This window comes from Eubalaena glacialis, chromosome 7 (assembly GCF_028564815.1).
Source record: "Eubalaena glacialis isolate mEubGla1 chromosome 7, mEubGla1.1.hap2.+ XY, whole genome shotgun sequence".
NCBI classification, from domain to species: Eukaryota; Metazoa; Chordata; class Mammalia; order Artiodactyla; family Balaenidae; genus Eubalaena; species Eubalaena glacialis.
This window is the reverse complement of record NC_083722.1, coordinates 22,270,294-22,289,653: the sequence shown is the minus strand read 5'-3', so window position 1 is coordinate 22,289,653 and position 19,360 is coordinate 22,270,294. Positions and strand designations below refer to the sequence as shown.

Genomic DNA, 19,360 nt, shown 5'->3' with positions numbered 1-19,360 from the left:
AGTACTTGAAAAAGTAGTGGCTGAGAACTTCCCAGTTTTGGCAAGAGACGTAAACCTACAGATTCAAGAAGCTGATCAAAACGAAAACAGGATAAACCCAAAGAAATCCATTCAAAACCACGTCACATTAAACTTCCCAAACACGAAGACAAAAGATTTGAAAGCAGTCAGAGAAAAATGACATCTTACCTATAGGAGAAAATTCAAATGACAGTGGATTTCTTATGAGTAATAATGGAGACCAGAAGGAACTGACATAGTATTTTTAAAGAACTGAAAGAAAGGAACTGTCAAGCCAGAATCCTATACTTGGTGAAAATATCCTTCTGGAGTAAAGGAGAAAATCAAGACATCCTCGGCTGAGTAAGACATAGAATTTGTCACTAGGAAACCTACCTTTAAAAAATGGCAAAAGGAATTTCTCTAAATAGAAGAATCAGGAAAGGAGAAAGAATATGGGTAAATCCAATAAGCTTCCTTCTCTTGATTTTTCTAAATTATGTTTAATTGTTGAAGCAAAAATTATAACATTGATGTGGTGCTAAATACATTTATTAGAGGAAATATTTAAAAGAATTATAAATGGGTAGGGTAACGGATGTAAAGGGAAGTAAGGTTTCTATATTTCACTCAAGCTGGTAAAATGATGACACCAATAGAACGTGCTAAGTTGTGTCTATATGATGTGAAGCCTAGAGCAACTACTAAAAAAGCTATACAAAGAGATATACCAAAAATGTTATAGATAAATTATAATACAATTTAAAAAACGTTCAAGTAGCCTACAAGAAGGCAAGAAAAGAAAACAGAGATGAAAAAACCAAATAGGAAATGGCAAAATTATAGAAGCAGAGAACAGAGTCCTGGTTGCCAGTAGTTAATGAGAAGATGGGAGTGAGCAGGAAGTGGGTGTGTTCATAAAAGGAATTGTAGCGATGGAAATGTTGTGTATCTTGACTGTAACAATGTAAATATTCCAGTTGTGACATTGTACTATAGTTCTGCAACATATTACTATTTGTGGAAACTTAGTAAAGAGTAAATGAGATCTCTGCATTATTTCTAACACTGCATATGAATCTACAATTATATTAAAATAAAATTTAATTAAAAAAAACCAAAAGAAGTGTAGTGTTTTGTGATATGAGAAGGCTATATTGAATTCAAACTTCAGTGTCCAGAAATCAAGCTTTATTAGAACAAAACAAGGTGGTCCTCAACTAAGAAAACCTACCTTAAGTTCAGTTGAATAGAATTAGATTAATTTGATCTGCAACCTGAATTCCCCCTTGTCATGTAACATAATAAATTCACAGGTTCTGGAGATTAGGTGAGGAGTAAACATCTTGGGAGAGGGGGTGTCATTATTCTGCCTACCACAGGTAGTATGCTATCAGCACCTGTCAGTCATTCCATAGCAGTACATCATGATTTCTCATTTCTTTTTATAGTTGCCTAGGTAGTTATGCCACAGTTTATTCAATCAGTCACCTATTGATGGACATTAGGTTTGTTTCCAGTCTTTTAGCTTGAATATCTGAATGAATAACCTTGTGCGCATGTCATTTCATATATTTGTTAATATGTCTTTGGGATGGACTTCTATAAGTGGTATTGCAGGGACAAAGGGTAAACTTATGTAAGTGCTTTTGCTACATTTTCTTATTTTTCCAAATGGGGGTTGTATTATTTTGTGTTCCCACTGAGAATGTATAAGAGTTCCTCTGTCCTCATAAATAGAGTATATTGTCAAACTTCTGGATTTGAGCCAATCAGATAAAATGACTATTGGCACCTCAGTGTAGTTGTTAGTTTGTATGTTTGTATTTTGAGTGAAGCTGAGCATCTTTACAGACATTTGAGGGCTGCTACAATTTCTTATTCTGTCAGTTGTTCATTTCTTTTGCCTATTTTCTCCATTGGGTTATTGGTTATTTTCTTTTTAGGAAATATTTTAGGAATCCTTTATATATTAGGGATATTAGTCCTTTGTGATATGTTGCAAACATTTTTCCAGCGTGTCATTTGTCTTCTGACTTTATGGTGTTTTTTGATAACCAATTCATTTTATTTTTATTTAGTCAGATTTATCTGATTAAATTTAATTTTTTATTGCTTTTGGAAATTGAGACACTATTAGGCAAGGTTTCCCTGTTCCCAGATGTTAGAATTATTATTCATGTTTCTTCTAATACATGTATAGGTACATTTTTTTACATTTGGTTTTTGGATCCATTTGGAATTTATCCTGACTGTGCCATGTGATGGGAGATATTAATTCAATTTTATTTTTGACCAAATGGCTATCAGTTGTCCCAACACAACTTATTTCCAAGTCTGTCATTTCCCCTGTTAATTTGAGATGCCACCATCATTTACTAAATATCCATAGGTACCTAGGTCTATTTCTGTTTTTACACAATATCACACTCGTAATTGTAGAGGCTTTATAACATGTGCTAATATCCGATTAGGCTGTCCCTCACCATTGTTCTTTTTTCAGAGGATATTGTGGCTATTCTTATTTTCCCATATGAACTTTACAATCAACTTGTCTAATTCTAGAACAATATGTGTCGATACTTTTATTTTAGAAGATTGACTTCTTCATTGAGTCTTTCGAGCCAAAACTCTTATTAGTCTTGTTGGCATATGGCTTTCTATTTGTCTAAGTATACACTTGGCCTTTCAGGAGGTTTTCCCCATACAGGTTTTGCATATTTTTTCCTAAGCTTATTCCCAATTATTCTTTCTTTCTTTCTTCTTGTTTTTTTCTTTTGTTTGTTTGCTTGCTTTTTGGTTGTTGCTATTGTAAATTCGGTATTCTCTTCCATTATATCTTGTAACTTTATCACTGGTTATTTGCATATAGGAAGGCTCTTGATTTTAGTGTGTTAATTTTATATCCTGCTACTTTACTAAATGATCTTTTAGTTTTCCCATTGAACCCTATGGGTTTTCAGATGTATAATCATTATCGTCAGTGCATAAGAGAGAACCGAAGAAGGTGAAAAAGCAGGCAGAAACCACCACGTTGACCCTTGAGAAGTGTGTGTAGAAGAGGTCCCTTCCTGAGTCGGGAAGGACCTCGGGAGAACATCCTTTTGAGGCATCTTAAACATCAAAGGTGCAGAAACCCAAATAAAAGTGAGAGTGGAAAAAGCATGGGATTTCCCTAGCACAGGTAGGCTCGCCAAGCCTCGACCGCCCATCGGGTCGGGGGAAGTGGAGATACTAGCCGAAGAGGAGCAGGAGAAAACAATATCGCGAAGCCGCGGGCCTGCGAGTCTTCAGCTGTCCTCTCGCATGGGCACGCGGGATATCTACCGATTTGCGAGCCCCTCCCGCCCCCTTCCTAGAGCGGCGGCGGAAGTGAACCGGTCTTCCGCACTTCGCGGCCGCTTCCGGCCTCTGTGGGTCGCTGTTGGTGGGTTCCGGTTTCGAAGCGGTTGGAGGCCTCAGCCCCTTGTCCCCGGAGAGAAACCGCTGCTGGCGTCCTGGGGCTGCGGGTGAGCGATCCTGTGCTGCGGACGCGGCGGGCGGGGATGCTACGGCCTTCTCGGCCCAGGCTGGAGTGGGGCGGCCTCCGGGCCTCACTTGCCTAGGTGGATCCGCGAGAAGCTCCTTGACGCGGAAGGTAGCCCCGACCCCCGACCCCTCGGAGAGTGGGTCGGATCCCGGGGATGAAGGAGAGACCCGGCTCTGCGCTCCATTCCTCCCGGGCTTGTCTCGCGCGGTGTACCCTTCTTGAATCATGCGCCTTCTGACATTTCTGAACAGTCTTGGGTCACAGACGGTGACCGGCGTCCTAGGGCCTCTTTCCTGGGCCTGCCTTTAGATTTAAAATCACAGAACGCGAGGTTAGAAGAAAGTCTTAAAGACCAATGTCTCCAGCCTTTTCGCTTGATAAATGAAGAATGAGCAGAGAGATTAGGCCCCTGAGGGAATGAATTCATGTGACTTTGCTGCTTTTATGACTTCATGATTTCCACCAGACATCTGGGTATTTAAAAAATTTAAAAAGCAGCTAATCAAGGATGTCTCAACTTTTTATTATTATTTGTTTGCTGTAAATGTTTGTTTATTCCGTTTAATTGTCCTTTTTTCTATCATCAAATGGAAATGTTTCCTACCAAGTCTTACTCTTCTTTCTTAGAGTCCTGAAACAGCACCTTTTACTTAATATTTCTCTTTAAATTAGTCTATTCTTGAGTCTTTTTTATCAGAGTATTTTCTGAGTATAGAAAACTAACCTGGAGGTGGCTTTCAAAGTGCATTTTAAAATTCTTAGAATTTGCAGTTTTTGTTTATGGTGTAGTTTGTGTTAATGATGATGGCTTCTTCTTCAGTTCCAGCCAGAAAGAGACGGCACAGGAGATCTTGCTTGAAGCATTCATAAGCTTTTGCACAGCTATGATGGCATCTACTTGGTCCATCCAGGCCAACAAGGACCAGGATGAACTTTTGGAAATAAAGATAGAGGAAGAGGAGGTGGAGGAGGAAAATAAGTATACCGCCAGACAGGATCAGAACCTGCAAAAGAACACCACCCACAGCAGAGAGGTCTTCCGACAGTACTTCAGGCAGTTCTGCTACCAGGAAACATCTGGACCCCGTGAGGCTTTGAGCCAACTCCGGGAACTTTGCCATCAGTGGCTGAGACCAGAGACCCACACAAAAGAGCAGATTCTGGAACTGCTGGTGTTGGAGCAATTCCTAACCATCCTGCCCGAGGAGCTCCAAGCTTGGGTCCAGGAACAGCATCCGCAGAGTGGGGAAGAGGTGGTGACTGTGCTGGAGGATTTAGAGAGAGAGTTGGATGAGCCAGGATATCAGGTGAGAACAAAGAGGTGGTTTCTGTTTGAGAAAAGATGAATTAGGGATTTCTAGGCCAGAATGAAGCCTAACATTATTTCACAAAACGTATTCTCGACACTTTGGTGCATCAGAAAGGGGCCTGAGTGTCGCAGAACATTGGTTAACGTAATCCTAACTTATTTATATCTTTTCGGTAGAAGGATCATGTATTTCTGCATTAAGCTACAAAATTCTGTTTGATGAAATGCTGCCCAGAAACATTAGAAACAGAAGACTTGTAGGACAGAGAGAAAATGTTAGATGATGGTAACAAGGTGGGCAGCAGCCTCTTGAAAGGGGCATCACTTCTGCTGAACAACACAAATAATTAAGAAACAAGGTTTTGCAGATATATCCATTGCCTTGTCTCCATTAAAGGATTAAAAGATGGAGAAATCAAAGTCACCATCTCAGAGGAATGAGATGTAGGAGCAGAGTGGAAAGTTAGGAGGGAGGGGCAGGTCATGGGACCCATGTTTCTTTTAGTAGTTGAAAGCCCAGTTAAGTTGGAAAGGTGAGATGTGAGTAGAAGAGTTGAGCACAGAGAGTCCAGGACCTTGAATATCAACCTCTGGAGTTTAGATTTTATTCTGTAGGACAGAAGCTCCTAATCTGTTCTCTCTGAGTCTAAATGAATTTTACTAACGCCAAGATATAAAAAAGAACCAAATTACGTAGGACTGTTTTGTTTTGTTTTGTTTTGTTTTAGCGTTGATAAAAGACAGTGGTTTTCACCCGGTGACAATTTTGTACCGCAGAGGGCATTTGGCAATGTCGTGGAACATTTTTGGTTGTCATAACGGCGGGAGGTACTACTGGCATCTAGTGGCTAAAGGACAGGGATGCTGCTGGATATCTCACAGTGGAAAGAACAGCCTTATACAACAGAAAACTATTTGACCCAGCATGTCAATAGAATCAAGGCTAAGAAAGCTTGGTATAAAGAGTATAAACGGTGAAGGAAATATAATCTAGCATTGAAGTACAAAGACTGAAGAGGAAAGGAGCATGTGGCAAAAAGATCTAAGTTTAAAATAGGGTCATGAAAGTGTGACTGCGAAGGAAGAGGCATGTCTTAGGTAAGAATTAATTGAAAATGATAACAGAGTAGAGGTATAAAGAAGGAAGAAAGAATGGAGAACTCTTTACTGAGCAGTCTATTCTAGGCTAAGCAGTAGGGATTTCAAGCTTGAAAGACTAGCATAACGGAGACACTTCTAACAGAGTTCAAGAGTGTAGGCGAAGGTGGATTGGGAAAAGTTTATTCATTCAGCAGATATTTATTGACTATCTATTGTTTACTGGGCACTGGGAATGCACCAGTGAACAAAGTATAGAGGATTGCTGCTCTTACGTTGATAGATTTTAGCCTACTGAGAGGAGACAGACAGTAAACAAAAAATCAACAAACATATAATACATCAGGTGGTCATAAATTCTATATTTAAAGAAGCAACAGTAAAGCAGAGAAAAGGAATAGTGAATGAAATGAAGATTGTGTTGTTTTCAATAGACTGGTCAGGGAAGGATTTTCAGATAGGGTGACATTTAGAGCAGAGATCTGAATTAAAAGAGCAAGCCATGCAACCATCTAGGATAAGAGTGTTCAGGCAGGGGAAATATCAGTAGTAAATGGGTAGGTCTTAAGGTGAGAATGTGCTTATCATGGTAGAGATGTATTTGTCAAGGAGGAGGTGAAATCAGATAGTTATAAGAAGATCAAACCATACAAGGGACTTGTAGACCATTATAAGGAATTCGGATTTTATTCTGAGACGGAAAGTCGTTGGAGAGTTTTGAGCAGAAGAGAGATTTAATCTGACTTAAATTTTAACATAATCACTACCTGCTATGTTGGAAAAGTTCTACATTGGGGCTCATGGTGGGACTAGGGGAGGCATATGGGACAAAGTTAGAAGCAGGGAAACCAGATTAGGAGGCTGTGGCTATAAGCAATAATCCAGGCAAGGGATGCTGGTGTCCTGGACTAGGATAGCAGCAGTGGAAGTGGTGAGATGTGATTGGATTCTGGATACATTTTGAAGGTAGAGCTTGAGAGGATTTGTTTCTATATAGGTTGCGGGATGTGAGAGAACGTGAGTTAAAGATATGCCAAGGTTTTTAGTCTGAACATCAGGTAGAATGGGTTTGTCATTCACTGAGATGGTAAAAGGAATCAAGAGTTAGGTTTTGGATATGTAAATTTTGAGATTCCTATTAGAATCCAAGTGGAAAGTTTGAGCAAGCAACTGGATATAAAAAGTTGGAATTCAGTGGGGGGAATCTGTGCTAGAAATATAAAATTGGGACTTGCCAGCATATGGGTGATAATTAAAGCCATGAGACAAAAAGGGATCATCAGGGGAGTAACCAGCAGTGGAAACTGGGGAGTAGCCGGGGAGGTAGGAAGAGAACCGAAAGAAAGAATGGGATTTTCAGGTGCAGGCAAAAGTAATTTGGTTTTAGTCGTGTTGAGTTTGTATTGCTAGCCAGTCCTTTCCCTTGAGGGTTGCTGAGGGTAGCTAGTGGAGTTTACAGCTTGATTTATGAGGCCTAGCCAAAGATCCAGGGACAGAAGGCACAGTTCACTATACTGGCCTTTTTTTGCTTCCCCCTCCCCAAAACTTGAAGTATCAAAACAACTTTTTCTGTACATCTGAGATAGTACCTGCTGATTTTGGCTCTTATTCTGAGGGAGAGATTACAAAATGAAACTATGTCAGGGAAATAGAGCCAGTGTATGGTGATTTCTTATTTACAAAATTTAGCCATTGAAGGGGATGGGGAAGTAACTTGAGGGCCTGTCGTATGCCAAGGCCTTGTGTGAAGTGCTTTACATGCGTGGTGTCATAATCTCAGAGTAATTTCTAGCCCATGGTGACAGAGCTACTAAACTAAGGATCAGAGTAAGTAACTAGAGTGATTCCAGATCCCTGCTTTTTATAATACCATGCTGGGGAAACCTATTGCTTTTAATGCAAGAGGAAATGGGCCCGTGGAGTAGTGGAAGCTACAGAGTGGCTGAAATTGCTGAGTAAATGAGTTAATTGAAGGAGCAAGGGTCAAAGGGAAGCGGAAAAGGATGAGATTGAAGGCAAAAGTAGATACAAGCCTTGAAAAAGAAAAGACATATTCCTCTAAGATACAAGGGAAGGAGAAAAGTATGAGAGTGGAGATAGACAAAGTGAAAGGGAGATGATTTTTTGAGATGATTGTGATCTTAGATAGATAGAAAATAAGATCATCTTCCCAGAAAGAAGTGGGATGGGGACCTCAGAAGAGCAGAGTCTATTAGGAACAGCTTTTGGGGTAAATATGGAAGAGATTTCTCTCCTTTTCCTTTTTTCCCTTCCTTTCTTTACTTTACTTTTACTTTTACTTTTACGTTCTCCCTTTAGTTTTCTCCTTTCCTTTCCTTCTTTCTCACTTCTGTTTTATTTCCCCCTAAGTTCTTTCCCCCTCCTTTCTGCCTCTTTTTACCTTCTTTTCCTTCTCTTTTTTTTTTTTTCTCTTTCACTTCTCCATTTCTTTGAGCATAGACAAAAGTAAAAGGGGCACAATCAACATTCTTTAACTGTTAAGAATAGGGGAAATTACTTCCAGCTGGGGAAGGGAAGGTTTCTCAGAGGAGGTGACATTTATGTTGGCCTTGAAGAATGAGTAGGATTGTGGTAAGCTGATATCTGCAAAGAAGTTTATTTCAAGTTTCAGAGAGCTGGGTGCCACTGCCATGAATAGTATACTCTTCTGTTTAATGTTATCAGAGTGAGTATCTCAGTTATATCTCATCTACCTCAGGTCTCGGTCCACACTGAGGAACAGGAAATGTTCTTGCAGGAGATGGTAGCTCTAAGAACAGAACAAGAACCCAGAATGTCCCTCCCATCTGTGAAAGCCCAGCTAAAATGTGAATCTCCAGAACTTGAAGCCCAGAAGAAGCAAGGTAAAGAAGAAAGACCCACCTTGGGAGGAAGGGGAAGATGGGGCTAACACAGGACACTGGGGCTCTTTTGTACTTTGTGCTGTTTCTGATCATTAAAGTCAGGAAAGTCTCTCTAGAAATCTGACGGCTCATGCGTAGGCCTCAGGCAGCCTGGTTTGTCACTCTATAGCTCTTTTTTTCTCTTTATATTAATATTTTTAAAATTCTGGCTGTATTTTATTTGAAATCACTTAGTTTAGTTCTTCTGACAGTTATTTTCCTCTGTACTGACCTCCCTGCTATTTTTAGCCTTTATCCTAGCAGACAATACCATTATCTTCCAATTCGACTATCTCCTGCCTCCTTCAGTTAAATAAACCTTTGCTCCATGATGTCTGCAGCTAACTCTCAGATGGTACAGGGAAAAAATATATATATATATATATATATATATATGTGTGTGTGTGTGTGTGTTTATTACTCTTATAAAGAGAAGGAGTAATAAAGCAAATGGGGTAGAATGTTCAAAGTTAGTGAAGGGGTGAAAGACTCAGTACTTTCCTTATTTCTACTTCCTTTATTGTTTTTTTCATTTAATTTTTTTAAATAGGTGAAAATTCACATGGTTCAAAAAATAATAATTTAAAGTTACCCAGTGAAAAGTTTTCATTCCACTCAATTTCCCTAGCCATTTGGTCTCCTTACCCCTATTCTGAAATAGGTTGTCACTGTTACTAGTTTCTTGTGTGTCCTTCTAGAGATTTTTTAATCATATATGTATGTTTTTCATATTCAAATATATTTTCCTCTCTTTATCACTAAGATTGTAGAACCTTGCGTTTTTTATTTCTTAACAGCTGCTTAATATTAAAATGTATGGATATATCATGCAATTAACTTCCCCTGCTGATGACATTTAAGTTGGCCCCGCTCTTTTACTGTAACAAATAGTGCTGTGGTAAATAACTGTATGTGTGAGTATATCTGTAGCATAAATTCTTCTGTGTGGAATTACTAGGTCAAAGGTTTTATTATATAGTTGTAATGTTTATATATATTGTCAAATTGCCCTCTATAAAGCTTGGGTCAGTTTACACTCCCACTGGCAATGTATGATATCCATGTCGTGAACATAGTGTTATATCAAGCTATTGGCAAATCTGATGGGTGAAAATTATACTCAATATTGTTTAAATTTGCTTTTCCCTTATTGTGAGGTGGAGCATCTTTTCTTGTGTTTAAGAACTATTGTATTTCCTTTCCTGGAAACCATCAGTTTTTTTCTTTGCCAAGTTTTCTATTGGGTTATTGGTCTCTTCCTTAACAATTTTTGGAGTGCTTTGTTTATTAGTCTGTCGTATATTCTAGTGCCATTTTATAGTCATGCAGGAACTCTAGGTTCTTACGTAATTTTTCATTTGAATAATTTTATGTTGCCTAGTGAAGTTGCTGTTTGCTATCACAAGAAACTAGTTAACATTTATGATCCATTTTTAGTTTCAGATGTTGAGACTGGAAATGAGTATAGGAATTTAACTCTAAAGCAAGAAGTTTCTGAAGAAATGAAACCATATGGGACTATATCTAGCAAATTTGAAAATGAAATGTCTCAGTCAGCTAGGTATGAAAAAACTTATGAACCTGAAGAAAAAATAGGAGAGCCTTCTGGATACTCCAGGGAAGATAAACAACATACATGTGATGAAAATGGAGTAAGTTTGACTGAGAACTCAGACCTTTCTGAACACCAGAAAGTCTGTCCAGGAGAAAAGCTTTACAAATGTGATGACTGTGGAAGAGCTTTTAGTCAACACTCATGCTTCATAGAACATCAGAGGATCCATACTGGAGACAGGCCCTACAAATGCGAAGAATGTGGAAAAACTTTCCGTGGGAGAACTGTGCTTATTCGACACAAAATAATACACACGGGAGAGAAACCATATAAATGTAATGAGTGTGGCAAAGCCTTTGGCCGGTGGTCAGCTCTTAATCAACATCAGAGACTTCACACAGGAGAGAAGCACTACCACTGTAATGAATGTGGCAAAGCCTTTAGCCAGAAAGCAGGCCTCTTTCACCATCTCAAAATCCACACAAGAGACAAACCTTATCATTGTACTCAGTGTAATAAAAGTTTTAGTCGGCGTTCAATTCTTACCCAACATCAAGGAGTCCATACTGGGGCAAAGCCCTATGAGTGCAGCGAGTGTGGAAAGGCCTTTGTTTATAACTCCTCCCTTGTTTCCCATCAGGAGATCCACCACAAAGAAAAATGCTATCAGTGTAAGGAATGTGGGAAGTCCTTCAGTCAGAGTGGCCTTATTCAGCATCAGAGAATCCACACTGGGGAGAAACCCTACAAATGTGATGTATGTGGAAAAGCCTTTATTCAGAGGACAAGTCTTATGGAACATCAACGAATTCACACTGGAGAGAGACCCTATAAATGTGATAAGTGTGGGAAGGCTTTCACTCAAAGATCAGTCCTCACGGAACATCAGAGAATCCACACCGGAGAGAGGCCCTACAAATGCGATGAATGTGGGAGTGCCTTCCGAGGAATCACCAGTCTCATTCAGCATCAGAGAATCCACACTGGGGAGAAACCCTACCAATGTGACGAATGTGGCAAAGCCTTCAGACAGAGGTCAGATCTTAGTAAACACCAGAGAATCCACAATAGAGGTGGTCCCTATAAATGTAAAGAGTGTGGGGAGTCGTTTAGGCAGAACTCAGCTCTTACTCAACATCAGACTACCCACAAAGGAGAAAAATCTGGTTCTGTGTGAAGACTGCAGGGAAGCTGTCTCACAGAGTGCAGGCTGGAGAGAAATACTAGCTTTGAGATGATTTAGGACAAAATGTTAGTCACTATTGCTATAAGGTAACCGGATATTTCATAAAAAATACACTGTGCTGCCCATTTCATTAGGTGCTGTGGAGAACGAGAAGCGTAACACCAGATTCCTTTTCTCAAAGAGTTTACAACCTAGTTTGGGATATATAAGGTCCACCTGTTTAGTCAAGACTATAGGACAATAGAATTGATGCTCAAAGTAGTGTAGAATTAAAGTGGCACTTGGCAAGCTATAAATTCTGAAGGACAGATCACTGTTGCCTGAAGTGGTCAGGAAAGACTTTATTTAAGATAAAGGTTTGATGGGGATATTTGGAAGGCAAAAGGGAGAAAACATTTAGGGTAGAACAAATGTAAGCAGAGTGCATGTAGTTTGGAAGCATCAATGACAAGACTAGCCAACCTAAAGTAGAGAGTTCATTCAAACTGGGCAGTTGATGGCACTACGTTGGAAACAGCTTGAGGACAGACTCTGGGAGGGTTAGAATGCCAATAATTTCACCTAATACTTTGCCACTTACAAAGCACTTTTCTCATCGAATTCCTAAAATGTTTCTATAAATTAAAATTATTCTCCATTTTAAAAATGAGGATACTCTTGCTTATGGAGATGGTGGCATAGCTACAATATCACACAAAGGAAAAGACCAGCAGCTTAAGTGCAGTTTTGTGACTTCAAGTCCTGTTCGTTACACTAGTGATTCCTCAACATCAGTGAACATCAGAATCACCTGTGGCGCTTGTTTAACATACCTTAGTCCCACTCACAGATACTATGCTTCATTAGGTCTGAGATGGGGATTGAGAATCTTCATTTTTATAGCTCCACAGTCACCTGATGCACTCTAAATTTTGAGAAACATTGCGCTGAATCACTGCTACTTTCGTGGTTGCCAGTGAAGTGAGGAAGCATGAACGCAGGCCGCTGCAGATTTTTAGCATGAGGAAAGCCCTTCAGGGGACATGTGCCACCAGCTCTTTACAATGAACAGGGAATTGGACCACCATCATGCCTAAAAACTAGGTCTTCAAGATGGCCTTTCTGTCCCTTCAAATTTAAATGTTTCAAAAAAGACTGACCTATATTCCAAGGCTCCCAAGTTTCTTCTGAGTGTAAGGCCTGTGTGTGTGTGTGTGTGTTTAGGGGCGGGGTGCTGGTGTTCTTCCCTGTTTTACACTTCCCTTTTTCCCACCTCTGTAGTTACCATTGTGTTCTGAATCCCCTAATAATTTCTCGTGAGAACTGGCTTATAATTTTTTGGTTTGTATACCTTCTTGAGCACATAAAAGAGCCAAAGATTAGTGATTCTTTCCCTTGGGGCTTCAGAAAAAAATAAATCAACCAAAAACTGGTTGACATTATCCCTATATTACTGAGTAAACAATTCTGTTTTTGATGAGAACCTGTGATGATCATTGTAGTGGATAGCAGGCAAGCCACAAAGAAGTACACACAGCTCCTGGTCTGTTTATCTTTTTATTTACAGAAGTCATATTTGATCTCTACTGAGATGTCCTTTTATTTCTTTCCTTTTCTACCTTGCCACAGCAAACTCCATAATTTCTAGGACTGCCTTCCCACCTCACCCCACACAACTTCAGTCCCCTCATCTCCCTTCACCTCTAGCTGGTCAGTGGGTTTGAAGTGGTAGGATAGTGACAAAAGAGGAAGGAGAGAAAAAAGAAGGGTAATCACCATTCTTTAACTATTCCTAACTACCTTTCTGCCCAGCCCTGTCTTTATCCCATCTCTCCACTCCTATAATATACTCTACCCCCATTTCCCTAGCGCCCTTGTCTCTTGCCCCTCTTGTCCGTAATCCCTATATAGGACATAGGAATATCATCACTGGCTTGGAACTAGAAGAGTCCCTAGTCCTATAGAAATATATATGTTCCTAGCTTTCTAAATTGTAATTGTGAACACATTTTCCCATGAAAATGATAATGGTATTAGTGCTATAATTTAGGCATATTATGTGTCACATTGGCTTTTGGGATTAGATTTACGTTGACTGGGAAAACTTTCTGAGTTCACAACATAGGAAAGCAAATGAACATTTAAAAAACAACTCATTCACAAGTTGAGGACTGCTTAGGCTTTTTCATAAGACCAACAGTGGAGTTGTGCACCAGGCATTGAGGCAGCTAGGATTGGAAACAATTTTTTTTATGTCCGGAAAACGAACAAGGATCCTAGAACTGAGCCTTGAGAGCTCTGTAGCTGTTAAGTATATGAGGCCTATTCCCTACCTAAGGTTACCCTGTCTCAAATTTCTCTCATGTAAATTCGTCTCTTTGGAGGGGACTTGACTTAGTAACAAGAGCCTTCATGAGAACATCTCTTTACCAAACTGATGCTGTCCATACTTGTCATCTAATCTGATTTCACAAACATGTTTTCCAAACTGAAATTGCTCTTCATAATGTCAGAGCCTCTCTCTTTAATCTGACTGCTCAGTGGAATGCAATCCTTATTTTAAACTTGCTGTCTACTCTCCATGCTGTTACTTGCAGTCTCTCCAGTTCGTCTTCTGCTTAACGTGTTCTCTCAGTGCACACAGGTTCCTCCATTTGCCTCTAACTCCCTTAAGTAATATTATAAAGGAACCATAAACAAAGACCCAGAACAATGGAATATGCCTATGATATAGAAGAATACAGTTCATAACTTATTTAAAAATAAATGTGGGGGTTTTGTTCTGGTTGTTTCTTGTGCTTAAATACAGTTGTAGAACCAAAAAAAAGGGTGGAGTGGCGTGGGGTTTCCAGGTAGGCATCAAAGGGGGTCAAACTAGTCCTAGATAAGGAGAAGATATAAGGTTACTATCTGGAACTAAATTGGCCACACAGAGAATTTGAAGGCCCTGAGGGGCAAGTGGAGGACATGACATGTTAGATACGGAGTTGGGGAGTGCAGTGAACAGAAAATGCCTTGAGATGAAGTCAGGAGTACATCTTTATGTATAAAAGATGTGGTGTGACAATGACAGGACCTAGGAAATCAGGGTCCCTTGAAGCAGTTCATCTATGTGGATTTTTAAATCATCAATAACAGGAGGCAGGATGGAAAGAAAAGAGTATGAAAGTGAAGCAAGTCCACAAGAGAAGTAATGGCAGCCAGTAATACAACAGCCAGGTAGAACAACTGGTATAAAACTCAAAGGAATCATGAAGCAGCAGCTTAGAAATAACATTAAGGATGAGATCTCTTCTAATTGACTGAAGGTAAACAAGATATTGAGTGTTTAAGGCAAAAAGCACCTGGAGAGGTTGGGGGAGAATCAAATTTCTAAAGCAGTGAAAAGTAAAATGAGCTTAAACATGGGCTTTGGATGAAAAAGTAACCTGACAATCACAAAAGGGTTCCAGAGAGTGTAATAGAAAGGGACTGAAGGGAAGGAAGATGGGCCCCTTTTGAAAAAAAACAAAAGCAAACAAAAAAACAAGGGTGCTGAGCAGGGCTCTGGGATTGAGAAATCTCATGGGCATGGTGAGGATGGAGATGGAGAGCAATCAGATAGAAGCACTTAGAAAAGCTCTGCACTCCTGTACTGAGAACAGAAGTAGCCTCTTTCGTTAATATCCAGTGATTGATTGTAAAGTTGTTAACGGTCAAAGTCTTATTATTGGCAATCCTTAGGAGTAGAGGAAAGGATTTATTAACAGTATTATGTAATTGTTAACTGCTTACTAAGGGCCAGACATTATTAAATGCTTTACTCACATTATTTCATTTTTAGCTGGGGAAACAAATCAATAAAGCTGCTTGAGGTCACAAAGTTAGTATGTGGTGGGACCAAGATATGAACTAAGCAGTTCCAGAGCCCACTCTTCCTCTGTTTATTTCAGATGAACAAACTGCATGTTGCAGTGGTATTCAGTGCTTTTGAGTTATTACCTGTAGAAAATTTTCAATTCCTATCACTATTCTGGAAAATACTTAAGAAACTCTGTAGAGTCCTGGGTCCAAACACCAAAGGCAATAATATCCCCATCCTCTTGCATACTAAATCTTGGATGAAGTTTGGGCCAGCGTAAATATCAGCCCTAATTCTTGTTGCCTGCACAATGAGGGTGTCTGCGGGAGACATTTCACTTTAAAGATGAGCTCTTTATAGGAAAGGATCACACTTCCAGCTTAGAACCATTATTCTCTGCATTATTCTGACAGAATAAGGGATATCTGACTGTCTAATATAAATCATAGATTAGATGTCCCCATTATGGATCTATCCAATAACTCACTATGGATATACCTTTGATGAGGGTTTTTAAAAGTGTTTTTATATTTGTAGCTAGTACCACTTCTTGGATTAAAAAAAACTTAGGTAAGTATATATTATATAAAATAGTTCTTTCAGATGCCCCTCCTGACTCCAAAAGCACAGAATTTATTTGAGCAACAAGTGTTTGTTTAATATAGGGATAATCATTTTGATAACTTTAATTGAATTTTCTCAACTTTCAACCTTTCACACTGAAAATTTTACATTTTAAATCCCCTCCAGCAGTTCATCATTTTATTAGAATTTCTTTGGGTCCTCTCTCCTTCCGAATGTTTCTGGGTATAACTGGTAAGGAGTTCTTGCACATTATTTCTTATACATAGTATTTTTATATCATATTTGTATATAAAAAGTAGGTATGGTTATATTTTATATAAAATATGTTTTTAATCTTTATTTTATACGTATACTTTTATTTTATATACATATAATTTGATTTTGACAAAACCAACCACGATAAGTATTTTAAACTTCTTAGTTGCTTAGCTCCCTAGCCCACATTGTGAGATCATTATTGAGAGCCAGCCTTATCCCTTGATTTCTTGGAAACAGTTGATTCTCTTCCCACACTTATAAAAGACCTTTTCCAGGTCTGAAAACCCATCAGTCAAGGCTCCCAGAGTTTTCACCCATCACAGTTCAAGGTGATCTTTGGGGAATATATGTTTGCTCTACCAATCATCTTCTTAAGCCCAAATGGCCTGGTCCTGGGTGTCCCGAGGATTCCTAAGAGGAGGCCATTTGTTACCTCTGATTTATGCAGATCGTCATTATTCCTGTCTAAGCTTGATATGCGTATCTTACTTTTTGATCTAGTGCCTCAGCTCAGCCTACTTAAGTGAAATATTTAAGAGTAGGTATATCACCATTTCATCCCTGATAGAGGAGGAGGAAATTTAGGAACTCTACAGCTTGCTGTAGCCAAACTCTAGCTCAATGACTTTGAGCAAGCGACTTAATCTCATTTCCTCATAATGTAAAATATCGACAATAGTACCTACTTCTGCCTGGGGAGCCGCAGACCTAGGAAGGATAATTGTTATATGGATAAATGGGGGGTTTATATAAAGTGCTTAGAACAGTGGTTAGCACCTAAATGCTTTATAGCCGTTTGCTATTGTTCTATTGCCGTGGGCTCTCTCAAATGCGTTGCCTCTAGATGCTCCAGCCCCAGGCCAGAAATTACCTGTAACTACGCTGCATTTTTCCCAGGACTGCTGCGTTGTTGCCGCTGGGATTAAAGCTCCCGCTCAGGTCTACTTTTACTTTCTTACCTTGGGAACTAATGAACAGTGGCTGGCAGGACATAAACATCGCCTAAACTGGCAAGGAAAGATTTTCCTATCTTTTGTCTCCACCCCTGTAAGAGATAATTAGCTAAGGAGTTTCCCTTCTTGTCTGAGTTGCTCTTCTGAAGTTCTGCCGCGGGAAGGCGGACCCTGGGCGGAGCCTGCCATGCCCCAGCCTCAGAGCGCAGGCCCTTGGAGTTACCTGACCTCGCTGCCCGAGCCTGCGCTGCTCAGCAGGGGCGGGGATGCTGCCAGGCAACCACGGAGAGGAGAGAACCTCCAGATTCCTAAAGGAGACCTAAGGGTGAGGCATTGTTGACAGCCGCAGGCCTAGAACTGCGAGCTCTTTCGGCCTTTGGGTCGTAGGTGGTGGTGGTAGCGGGTTCATGGACTCCGGCTTCGACTCAGTGTGTGATTCGGCCCTTTAGGGACTCCGGTGAAGTTCAGTCGGACGAATTGAGTTGCAGGCGAAAGTTAAAGATGGCTTCCAAGTCCTGAGTTGTCGTAGGTTATTGGGGCTGTTGAGAAAAAGACGAAGGTCTGGAATCCCAATTTGGTAAAAGGAAAGTTGGGCTGCTTTGAGATGATCCCACTCATGACTCCCTAGAATAAGTCGGAACACAAGGAACGACATAGTATCCACTTGTTTGACTTTTAGAAAATTACTTAATCCCTCTGTGCCTCAGTATCATTCATCTGTCAGTGGAATGATAAAATCTGCTTAGATGAGTAAATTCACAGTCAATTTTCAATAAATATTAGCCGTTATTTTCTGATCTCTAATGTTCTTTACCATTTGGGATTCTTAGAAGGGGAGAACCAAAGGGAGGAGGGTCATGGTCTTTCTCTCAAGCTTTATTAACTTAAACTAGGAAGTAAGAGATTATAGCAGATAGTGTTTACTAATAATTTGCAGTCACTCCCACTCTGTCTTCTAATTTTTTTAGCTTTCTGACAGAGTTCCTTTTTTATTTCAGTGCGTTGTCAGGTAAGTGAGTTCTTGGGTAAGAGCTAAATAAAATTTAGAGTATCTGTTAACAGTGTTGTTCTATGCCTCAGGAAGAAGACTAGCTACAAGGATATACTTCTGAAAAATCAGTGTGAACCCCAAGCTGGAGTGAATCTTCTCCTGAGCTCGCTTATTCCAGAATGGCAGTCTTCTTGCAGGAAAGATCTCTAATAGTGACTGATGGTAGAGGGAGAGGGCTGTGCCTGGGACCAAGAATCAGACTGGCAAAACAAAATCTTTCTTCCAACTTTAAGTTGTTGCTACCAGGAAATAGATACTTGGACCTCACAGGGCTGTCAGAAGACTCGGGGAGCTCTGCCCACAGATGCTGAGACCAGAAATACAGACCAAGGAGCAGGTGCTGAAGCAGGTCCTGACCTCTGCCTGTAGAGCTGCAGACCTAAGGAGGATATTATCATTCAGAATGTAGAGAAGAGGCATCAGTTATGCTAGAAAGGTTGAAGAGACAGCTTGAAGGACAAGCCATCAGGTGGGAAGGGTTGGGAGGATCATTTATGGCTTGACTAGTGAAAGCCTTCAGGAATAGAACAGAAAGCAGCAAAACAACTTTAGGATCCACCAGATGTCTCTGGAGCCATAACCCAGTATCTCCCTCATGGGCTTTAATTCCGCAGGGTATTCACGTACACCTCTGGAACCTTCTCTGCCTATATTTTTTTTGTTGTTATTTGGGTGTTTTTACTGAAGGATAGCTTCAAATTCAATTTTCCAAGACCATCTTCATCCCATTGCTTTTAGGGCCCAGATAGAACAAGGATAGAACAAGGTATGCTTATGGCAAGATAGTACCCTGGAATCAAAAGGTGTCAGGTCCAGTCTGTTAAGACCCTATCTTAGTTTAACTCTCACGTTATTGCCGTATGAAATGGAAAGCAGATGAGAAAGAATGTCTGCAGAGAAAGAAGACATCCTTGAAAAGAAGGTTTTTAGAACTCTTGTTAGTGTCCTTTCCCTGGAAACCTTGCCCCTACCCGTCTCTTTGCCCAATTCTTTAGGTAGAAACTCTGAGTAACATTTGGGAGGTGTCTGTGTTTTGTTTTGTTATTGTTTTGACTTATTCAACTCCTTTAGCTTTAAAATGTTTTTCTTCTTATCTTTTAATACTGAATATTA

The 19,360-nt window shown here is 39.9% G+C and overlaps 1 protein-coding gene across 1 annotated transcript; it reads left to right on the top strand.

The window, feature by feature from the left end:
- Positions 1-3,440: 3,440 nt before the first annotated feature.
- ZSCAN12 (zinc finger and SCAN domain containing 12) lies at positions 3,441-11,853 on the top strand. Its single transcript, XM_061195834.1, has 4 exons — positions 3,441-3,509; positions 4,350-4,836; positions 8,656-8,800; positions 10,277-11,853. The coding sequence occupies exons 2-4, from the start codon at positions 4,414-4,416 to the stop codon at positions 11,569-11,571; spliced, it is 1,863 nt and encodes a 620-aa protein (XP_061051817.1). The 5' UTR covers positions 3,441-3,509; positions 4,350-4,413; the 3' UTR covers positions 11,572-11,853.
- Positions 11,854-19,360: the final 7,507 nt, after the last annotated feature.

Coding starts and splice junctions, on each gene's coding strand:
- ZSCAN12 (XM_061195834.1), top strand. CDS start 4,414: ATGATGGCATCTACTTGGTCCATCCAGGCCAACAAGGACCAGGATGAA. Junction 4,837..8,655: donor TGGATGAGCCAGGATATCAG/GTGAGAACAAAG, acceptor CATCTACCTCAG/GTCTCGGTCCACACTGAGGA. Junction 8,801..10,276: donor TGAAGCCCAGAAGAAGCAAG/GTAAAGAAGAAA, acceptor ATCCATTTTTAG/TTTCAGATGTTGAGACTGGA.